The sequence below is a fragment of the Nematolebias whitei genome, chromosome 2 (genome assembly GCF_014905685.2).
Source record: "Nematolebias whitei isolate Nwh7 chromosome 2, NemWhi1, whole genome shotgun sequence".
Classification (NCBI taxonomy): Eukaryota; Metazoa; Chordata; class Actinopteri; order Cyprinodontiformes; family Rivulidae; genus Nematolebias; species Nematolebias whitei.
The window spans coordinates 41,580,583-41,591,320 of NC_056499.1; the positions used below are offsets into that span (position 1 = coordinate 41,580,583).

At 36.9% G+C, this 10,738-nt stretch overlaps 1 protein-coding gene across 1 annotated transcript in view; it reads left to right on the forward strand.

Annotated features, from left to right (window-relative positions):
• kcnq1.1 (potassium voltage-gated channel, KQT-like subfamily, member 1.1) overlaps positions 1-10,738 on the forward strand; it is a 58,517-nt gene that overhangs the window by 2,936 nt on the left and 44,843 nt on the right. The window contains exon 5 of the mRNA XM_037694505.1: positions 9,049-9,189. Within this exon, the coding sequence (XP_037550433.1) occupies positions 9,049-9,189 (141 nt within the window). The remainder of the gene's footprint in view (positions 1-9,048; positions 9,190-10,738) is intronic.

Below are 10,738 nucleotides of genomic sequence, written 5' to 3' on the forward strand. Positions count from 1 at the left end.
GTTTAATTCAATTCAGTTTATTTATATAGCACCAAGTCACAACAGAAGTCGTCTCAGGGCACTGAACAGAAACATTCATTTATATAAAAATATTAATTTAACATTATTTATCTGAGGAGCAGACGCTTTGAGTTTAACTCCATGACTGAACTCTCATCTTGAGCAAACATGAAGGTGGAAAGAAAAAACTCCCTCATGAGGAAGAAACCTTTAGCAGAACCAGGCTCAGGACAAGTGTCCATCTGCTTCTACCGGCTGGGTTTGAGAGGAACAGATACACAATAGCAGGTCAAGAATCACATGTTAAGGTAGAAATAGTATATAATGAAAACTATTCAATTGTAACAATTGATTTAAGGAAATGAGGTCAATTTGTCCTCTAGTAGTCTAAGCCTATGGCAGCCTAACAAGCCACACCTAACTATAGGATTCAACAAAAAGGAAAGTCTTAAAACTGGACAATGTGTCAGCGTCACGGACAGAAACTGGAAGTTGGTTCCACAAGAGAGGAGCCTGATAACTGAAAGATCTTCCTCCCATTCTGCTTTTGGAAACTCTAGGAACCACAAGTAAGCCTTCAGTCTGAGAGCGAAGTGCTCTATTAGAAAAATATGGAACAATAAGATATGTAATATGAGATGGAGCCAGGTTGTTGAGAGCTTTGTAGGTTAGAAGTAAGATTTTGAATTCAATTCTGGACTTGACAGGGAGCCAATGGAGAGAAGCTAAAACTGGAGAGATATAAGCTCTCCCACTAACTCCAGTTAACACTCATTTTTAGATAAGATGTTTCTAATTTTAGTGATATTACGCAGGTGGAAATAGGTGGTTCTAGTAACGTTTTTAATGTGGGGAATAAAAGACATTAACAATTCAATTAGTTAACAAGTAATTAAAGACAATTAGTGGATATGAATGAATCAAATGAATGAAAAGTGACAGGATAGATAGACAGTGGACTGATGAGGAAGTGGAGACACCTGGGCTAGTGAGACTGGCAACAGGTGAGAGTGGGTGGAGCTGGAACAGACAGTGACTGGCAACTCGGGGTGATAAAGAACAAAATGAACACAAAGATAACACAAATAAAACTAAATATCATAAGAAACAAACATTAAAATAACTTAAAAACAAACTAAACACCAAGACAACACTCATTCTGACACTGTCATGGAACAAAAATGGAGAATTCCAAAACAAACCACGGTGTATCTAAAAAAGTTAAATATGGTCCTCTGGACATTCAAAAAACAAAACAAAGCAAAAATAAAAAGGCAGAAACGTTTCGTCTTTCATCCGAAAGACGTCCTCAGACTGAAGAAGTCTTTCGGATGAAAGACGAAACGTTTCTGCCTTTTTTTTTCTTTTTTTTTTTGCTTTGTTTTGTTTTTTGAATGTCCAGAGGATCAGATTTAACTTTTTTTAGATTTTTCTACCTGGATTGTTGAGCATGCATCAGGATAAACCACAGTGTAGTTCATCAGATTTATTGTAAAGCTTTGGAGAGCAGGCAGCATTCACAGAAGATCAGTGCAGTCACAAGATCACACTTATCAATGTCTTCACCTGTCTGCAGCGCTGACAGTTCTGACTTTCTGAACTGAAAAAGTTTTGTAGAATCACTCCAGCGCCAGCCGTCAGCCCCTCCCTCCCTCTCCATCTGTTATCATAACCCCAGCTGCAGCCAGGAGAGGAGGAATCTGAGTCAGCTGCAGCCCTCAAGGACTCCCTAAGACATGTCACTGTATCACATCATTTGTATCATATCCATATCATATCATCAGTTGTATCATATCCATATCATATCAATCAAACCTTGAGGCTAATATAACTAGTTCTTTCAGTTCCTCACTGACAGGTCACATTAGGAGTGATTATTACACGGAACACTTCCTCATTCATTCACGTCGCAGTACAGTAAAATATCAGAAAAGAATGAACAAAAAAGTACGGAGCATGATGAGTAATACACATTACCTTGACACGTAAAAATGAAGAAAACACAAAAATGGCTATCCAGTAGTCACTCACTACTTCACGGTTTGACTTTTGCTCTTTTGTGGGTTTGCAACGATTGCCAACTTTAATATTACTCACGTGAATGGGACGGTACGAGATGAAAAGTTAACGAAAAAAACTTTTGCCAGGCGCCGCCATTTTCTAGTTTTCTTTCAACAAGCCTATACTGCAACGCCAGTCAAAAAAACTACACCACCCAGAAGCCAACAGTGCTTCCGGCCACTGCTTCCTTATGAAATGGAAGGAAAGTTTTGCAACACAAAGTCAGAAGTAACGATCGATCTATGAAGCTCACAGAACTGGCAGGAAAGTCGCTAATTATCCTGAAGCTCAATTATCCACACGCACATCAACCTGGACGGGGTGGTGTGCTTCGTCTCTGCAGGGTAGGTCTGCAGAACCAGAACCGAGTCCGACCGGAACCAAACTGCTGTTCTGCAGAGCTGGTGAGTAAAAGTTTGCAGTACTGTACAGTACATATACATATGTTGTTAAAATTACGTAGGTTTAAGAGTTTAGAACATTGCAAGAGGGTGGGAAGGGTTTATAAAGCCTTTATATATATATATATATATATATATATATATATATATATATATATATAATTTTTTATTATTTTATTTTATTTTTATTTTATAATGCCTTAAAATATATATAAATACTAAAATAAATATAGCGCTCCTACTTTGCAGTTTTCCACCTGTCACGGTGGTGTTTGGAACGTAACCCCCACGATAATGGAGGAACTACTGTAATCCAGTCAGTTTTACAGATACTGAGCTAAGTGTCTGTGTTAGTACCTGAGTGTAATGAACAGCACATGCTCTGAACATAACTTCTTGAGAAATTGCATGAGACTGTGCATAATGTTCTTTTAAATATTTAACCAAAAACACAACTTTATGTTTTATCAGCATTATAGTATGTGAAAGGCAGTGGGCAATATGAGCTTCTGCAAGAAACAGTAGGATTCAGTCTTACCATTTATTATTAATATTATTTATTATCTTGTGAAACTAATAGCTTCATCATATATTTGTGATCATTTTGTTGCAACGTAAATTCTGAGTAGTAAAGAATATAATGCTTATGAAAAGAACACCAATACTGTATATTCAGTTTTTGGTTGTTTTGTTTTTTTCATCTGAACTAGTTTGTTTTTTGATCTGATTAAATTCACATTTTGGTTTTAGTTTATTTGTTTCTGTTACTTTTGTTTTTTGGAAACACAATTTGAGCTTCTAGTCATTAGAGGAGAAATATTTGCTCCACATTATTTCTCATTACTTTCCACCACCTGTTTGTGATGCATTTAGAGCAGCGTAAAATGATTTTTGAGGATTTTAGCATCCAATTCCACTCCCAAACACTATCTGGGTTCTTAATGTGGCGCACCCTTCACACGTACACACCGGTGGAGTCTAATGGGAGCTTATGATTGCGAGACTGACTCTGAAAGAGGTCTGGTTAAATTCAGTTCTGATTAAAGGCATCAGCAGCCACCATGTGTTTATGGGCTGGCTGCCTCCATCAGAACCACTCTCTGTATTCACACTTTTATCATCATCCATTTCAAATTTCCAACATTTTAGGTATAAATACAATGGAAAATACTGAATGTACTCACACTCTAGCTCGGGCTGTGAAGGTGAGATTGAAACGTTGTTCCTGCAACATTTTAGCCCTTCTTTTTTCCTCTCTTAAATAAAATGACTATTCTGCTCATAGCATAAAACTACGGCACATCTGCTTTAACAGCTGGAGTTAAAAAGAGAATAGAGTTGCTCTTCCTTCAATCAGTATCCATGTCTTGTGTCATAACATTTAAATACACAATGAGTGGCTTTCTGTGATTTGTACAAACAAATTTTGCGGTTGTTTCTAGCTTGTTCCCTGACATATGGGCAGCGCATTTTGCTTGAATGAGCTTTATATGTCTCAGCAGCTGCTACTTGTCTAAGGGTTAGATTACTGAGAATCATGCATTCATGACTTGTAATCAGTCGCAACTAATAATTGCTTTTCATATGATAGTAATATTTAATTGTTGTTCAGAGTATTGCCCGGATAGGGTTTACTTTTTCCACAATGAAATCAAGCATAACTAGAGAAATTGCATTTCCTGTGAAAATGCAGTGCGAATGCTTGTTCAATTCAAAAAATTCAAATTCAAAAATATTTTATTAATCCCATAGGGAAATTAAGTGTTGTCGTAGATCATCATCCTGGTTTCATTTGAGAGTTGTTATAGCTGCTGATAGCTTTGTTGCACAAGAACTTGCTGAGAAACAACTGAAATTAGCTAAAATATGCTGAAATGTAGCTGAAACGGAAGAACAAGCCAAAATTAGGAGAAGAAAGCAGGAAGAACACATATTTGGTGAAACAGGTTTAAATAAGCATAAAGTATCACAAAAATTAGAAAATTAGCTTAAAAAATGCAGAAATTAGCAAAAAATGGCTGAAAGGTAGATGAGAGGCGAAAACAAGCTTAAACTGCCAGAAGGAAGTGGAAGGAGCTGAAGTTACATTGAAAGTGTGGAATTAGCTGAAAGAGTTAAAATATGCATAAAAACATCTATATAGTAGATGAAATAGCACAAAAAGCTGACGTGCAGAAAAATCTGAAATGAACACAACAAGCTGAAATTAGGAGAAATAAGTTGTAGTTAGCAGAAAGAATCTAAAAGGATCACAAAACAGCTAAAAAAAACCAGCTGAAATTAGCTGGTAGTAGCTGAAAAAAGTGTAAATTTGCAGAAGCTGAAGCAGAACAAAATGTGAAAGGAGCAGTGAAAGATTGTAAACACATCTAAAGATGTGAAGGATGGAAAATAAACTCAATTCATGTTATATGAGAAAAATAAATGGCAGAAAAGGCTAAATGTTTCAAAAAGCTAAAGTTGCACCAATATCAAAAGCACCATTCTGCATAAAGCGCTGAACATTTTGATTTATGATTTGTTGAAATGGCACAAAAACTGTGGAACGAGAAAGATGCTGTAAAACAGAGAAGAAGAAAAAATATCACAATAGTGTGAATTCTTCATAAACACAACTTCTTCATTCACACAACAAGAGGGAGAGTTCCACTCATCTTAAAGACAGTTCAGTTAAGTGAGGCGACTGCTGCGGCACTCTTAACTAGTAAAACACAGCTTAAAGCACGTAGTATGTGAGTGTACTTAAAGAGCTTTTTAATACTTTAAAGTAGTCGTCCAATTACTGTTAAACAGAGTAGGAGCTGTGCACAGTGAGAGCTCCTGGGCAAAATGCAGGTAACTGTTTGTTGAGCCTACAATAAAACTGTAGGGGTATTTCAAATACACTACATATGGAGAAATCAGAGGTGCAGACTAATTGGGGGCAAAGAAGCAACGCTGCAGGGATGTCCATTATGTGTGTTTTTAACCATGTTTCTTTCATTTTCTTATTTTTGCAGTGAACTCGGTGTCAGCAAGTAGTTATCCACTCTGCCAGTAACATGGGTTTAGTTTGTGTTGTTTTTCTTCTGATTTTTTTTCCTTAAGTCAAGTGTTCGTTGCATTTTCAGAGAGTCGAACTAGTACAACAAAAGAAAGAAAAACATCTGCTCAGCTTCAGCTCTTTTGACCCTGGGGACCTGCTACAACAGCCTATGAACCAGGCAGATTATGCAACATGAAGCTGATGAATAAAAGTGAATGTCAGTGTCAGACAGGCGCACGTGAGCTCCGTATACTCAACTCTGGTCGCTCCAATTCTAAAAACAAATCAAACCTGTTTTTAAATCCTCCTATATATCTCATAACCTTGTGTTAAAGTGTCACTTTACTTTTATTGCAGTAAACAAACAGTGATTTTTTTTTTTTTTACATGGTGCGTTAGTGAGTACAGGAAAAACACAAATCAAAGATCAAGACTCAAACCACATTTGCAGTTTATAGGGGCAAACTTTATCGTTTAAGTTCTGCATTTCAGCTTATCTTTACCGGGGTCACCGAAAAACATCTCAGCATTTAACAAGTATAGAAGTGAAAAAATACAAAACACCCACTCCGTTCTAAGCTGGCCTGTGTTTTTCCTTTTAATTGCCTAGGGTTCCTTTTTCTAACTGCAAAAAAAAAAAAATCATAATTTTTAGTGTATTTGGAGTAAAAACACAAACAAAACCTGCTGAATATTCTATTATTTTGCATTTAAGCTGAACAAAAAAGCAGTAGTTGGTGCTGTTGCTCCACAGGATGGAGGTTACAGGTCTCAAACTTGTCTGGAAACTTTATGCGTGCAGTTTGCATGTACCACTTGTGCACGTTTTTTTTTTGTTTGTTTGTTTGTTTGCTGGGTACTCTGTCTCTGGGTAGTCCTCCCAGAGGCTAAAAACACTCAGGTCAGGTTAAGCTTATCTGCAACTGCTGTGAGACTAGTAAAAAACAAACAAAAAAAAACTTCAAATTTGAGGGAAAATACTTTAATTTCAAGTTACAGTATCACTAACTGGTAAAGTTTGCAATCATGGGACCAGCGAGCCCAGGCTGCATTTTGAGCGGTCCGTTTTTAAGAATCACAATCTAGTGTCAAAACTGTATTTTATGGCAGTGCATATTATTTTGTATTTTGTTACTCAACATTGCCAACCTCGTACACAGCTAAGCTTGTTTTGTACTCACCTTGGCAGCCACCCACACATCTATGATTCCATCTACTAAATTATACTTTGGAAACAAAGATAGGCAGATTAGGATTGAGTTTTCAGTAACTACTATGTATCTGTCAATGTGGTATTTATACTAAAATATTTGCTTTGGATTGTTTCTGTCAAAAGAGATCTCCAGTGCAGGGCTGGAAATACACATTTTAAACTCTTCAGATGGGTTGGAAAAGCATTCTGCAACATTCAGAGGAGCTCTACACAGGGTGGAGATGCCAACAACAACTTTGTGAAATTCTGACAGAAAAAAATGTTGCACTAATTTTCTGAACATGTTAAAAATGTATGCAACAGAGCTGCATGCCTCTGCAACTCACACAAGGAAGGTGAAAACGCCACAAAAATCACTAAATATCCAATTCATTTCAGTTTATTTATGTAGCGCCCAATCACAACAGAAGTCATCTCAGGGCACTGAACAGAAATATTCATATATATATATAAAAAAACAAGTTAATAACATTATTTATCTGAGGAGCAGACTGCTTTGAATTTAACTTCAGCGCAGAACTCTCATCTTGAGCAAGCATGAAGGCGACAGTGGAAAGGAAAAACTCCCTCATGAGGAAGAAACCTCCAACAGAACCAGGCTCAGAACAAGCGGCCATCTGTTTTGATCGGCTGGGTTTGAGAGGAACAGGAAGGAGGAACAGATACACAATGGCAGGTCGAGAATCACGTTAAGATAGAAATAGCATCAAATGAAAACTATTAATTTTAACTATTCATTTAAGGAAATGAGGTCAGTTTGTCCTCTAGTAGTCTAAACCTATAGCAGCATAACAAGCCAACCCTAACTATAGGATTTATCAAAAAGGAAATTCTTACGCCCAGTCTCCAAACTGGACAATGTGTCAGCCTCATAGACAGAAACTGGAAGTTGGTTCCACAAGAGCATTCTGCTTTTGGAAACTCAAGGAACCACAAGTAAGCCTAAAGTCTGAGAGTGAAGTGATCTGTTAGGAAAATATGGAACAATATGATCTGTAATATAAGTTGGAGTTAGGTTGTTGAGAGCTTTGTAGGTTGGAAGTAAGATTTTGAATTCAGTTCTGGATTTGACAGGGAGCCAATGGAGAGAAGCTAAAACTGGAGAGATATGATCTCTCCCACTAACCCCAGTTAAGACTCTGGCAGCAGCATTTTGGATTAACTGAAGACTTTTTAAAGAAGTATTGGGATTATTTTATCCAGTGGACTCCCTAATGAAAACCATTTTCTAGTCACTAGTCACCACCATTATTAAACAATTTTAAATTGGCATTGATAGTGAGTGTAAACTTGTTTTGTGTGGCTCTGTGCTGTGCTGAACTGTTAACCTGGACCACCCTCTCAGTGATCATTGGATATAGCTACAGTGTGCGTTCTCAGGACATTATTACCTGCAGTGTTCGCTCATTGAGAACTGAACTAGGCAAAAGAGCCTTCTCCTACTCCACTCGTATCGTGGAATAACTTACAAAAAGAGCTGAAGCTCTCGAACTTGACCTCTCTAAGTGGCTTCAAACATCTGCAAAGTTCCTGGGAAAAAAAAAAACAACACAGACCTGTTCCTGCTTATTTCTACATCACCTTACAACCTAGCTGTTTTCTGTTACTTTCTTTTTTTAAATGCCATTTTATTTTCACTTGTTTTTCTCAATTTGTACGCATCCTTAATGATTGTCTGTTGTTGCCTTTGTTGTCCATTGTTGTCATCACTCTGTTAAAATCAGGTCTCTCTTGTAAATGAGTCCCCGAAGCTCAATGGGATTAACCTGTGTAAATAAAGGTTGAATGAATGTAAAACCTTCTCTAAACTCTGCACCACCACTCCCGCCAGAGTTAAATCTGCTTTTGTATATGTGCTTATTAAAAATGTATTAGATATAGACACCAGCTCTCTGTGACCATTGCTTGTAACAGGTGGGTATTGAACATTAATAACTAGATGTTTTAAAGATAAAGAGCACTAAAATCAAATTTCAGATATTGACTCAAGATTAATTTATTTATTTTTTTCGTTAAAGAACTGAAACAAAATAAGCATTGCAAACTGAATGGCAGGCAAAATAAATAATTCAGCTTTGCATTCACAAATGACTCCAAAGTCGGGGTACTCAAAAGAATTTTCATCATATCTGCACAGCACATTTACATGAATATTCAAATCCACATGTCATTTTATAAACAGCCACATTTGATGACAAGCACTTAACTGATGGACTCAGATGTGACACCTCAGACATTCAGCTACAAGTGTTTTATATATCCACAGACGACAAGTTGAAATGTACATTAACCTGTTCTGTAACTGTTAAATGTGTAAAATATTTTATTTGTTTTTGTGTGTATTTCAGGAGCTGATCACAACCCTGTACATTGGATTCTTGAGCCTGATCTTCTCCTCATACTTTGTCTATCTGGCAGAGAAAGACACTCTCGACAGCAGAGGCTCCCTTGAGTTTGGAAATTATGCCGATGCTTTGTGGTGGGGAGTGGTAAGACTGTGAGAGTTCATTTGTTTTTCAGCTTCGCTAACCTTCTCTTTTGTGTTGCGCCACCAGTTAAAGCCTCTTCGTTTAGTCATTGATCCCTAACTTTTGCTTTCCTAGTTGAAGCAATAATAAGAATAAGCTGGAAAAGACTGTTTGAATCCAAGTGTTTCCTAATGTATTAGTTATTGCTCATTATGTCAAATTCTATTCTATCTGTCAGTTCTAAACATGGTGGTAAACGTGTAAGTCAGAGGAGATTATCACCTATTTGACTCTGTGATCTTTAACAAGCAAGCAGAAACACCCAAAGCTCTACATGATATAGAGAGAATAAAATGCCTGTTATATATTTAAATGTGCAAAAGTTTGCACATCACAACGGGTGAGATTAGTTCTGAACCACGCTTGATAAAAGGCTCTGACTTTGAGTTCAAAAACACAAATGATGAACAGAAATCTGTTTAAAGTGATTGATATTTTATTTTTAGTACTCTTATGAACAAGTGGCTCTTATGCAGCAATTAGCTGATCTAGTTGAAACAAATAAAGAAGCAAAAAAAAATAATGAATTCAGTTTATTTAAGTAGCACCAAGTCACAACAGAAGTCGTCTCAGGGCACTGAACAAAAACATTCATTTATATAAAAAAAATATTTTAACATTATTTATCTGAGAAGCAGACTGCTTTGAATTTAACTTCATCACAGAACTCTCATCTTGAGCAAGAATGAAGGCAACAGTGGAAAGGAAAAACTCCCTCATGAGGAAGAAACCTTTAGCAGAACCAGGATCAGGACAAGTGTCCATCTGCTTTGACCGGTTGAGTTTGAAAGGAACAGATACACAATGGCAGGTCAAAAATCGCATTAAGATAGAAATAGTATCAAATGAAAACTATTAAATTGTAACAATTGATTTAAGGAAATGAGGTCAATTTGTCTTCGAGTAGTTTAAGCCTATGGCAGTGTAACAAGCCAACCCAACTATAGGATTTATCAAAAAGGAAAGTCTTATTCCCAGTCTTAAAACTGGACAATGTGTCAGCCTCATGGACAGAAACTGGAAGTTGGTTCCACAAGAGAGGAGCCTGATAATTGAAAGATCTTCCTCCCATTCTGCTTTAGTAAACTCTAGGAACCACAAGTAAGCCTGCAGTCTGAGAGTGAAGTGTTCTGTTAGGAAAATATGGAACATTAAGATCTTGTATATAAGATGGACTTAAGTTGTTGAGAGCTTTGTAGATTAGAAGTAAGATTTTCAGAATCAGCTGTATTGTCATTGCACCAAAGCACAATGAAATTACAGTTCAGTACAGCCCGTCCAAGTAAAACATGAACAAACAGACATGGGGAGATGGAAGTGTCTGAGGCTGTGGCCTCATGGGAGGCGCTGCCCGTTTTGTTTAGATAAGAAAAGAGAAACACGAGGGAAGAGGAGGTGTAAAAAAAAAAAAATCATATTTCACACTGTGTCCTAGATGGGACACAGTGTGAAAGTTGGAAAAAAAAAAAACCCTCAGCACAGAAATAGCAACATATTGATGACATTATAA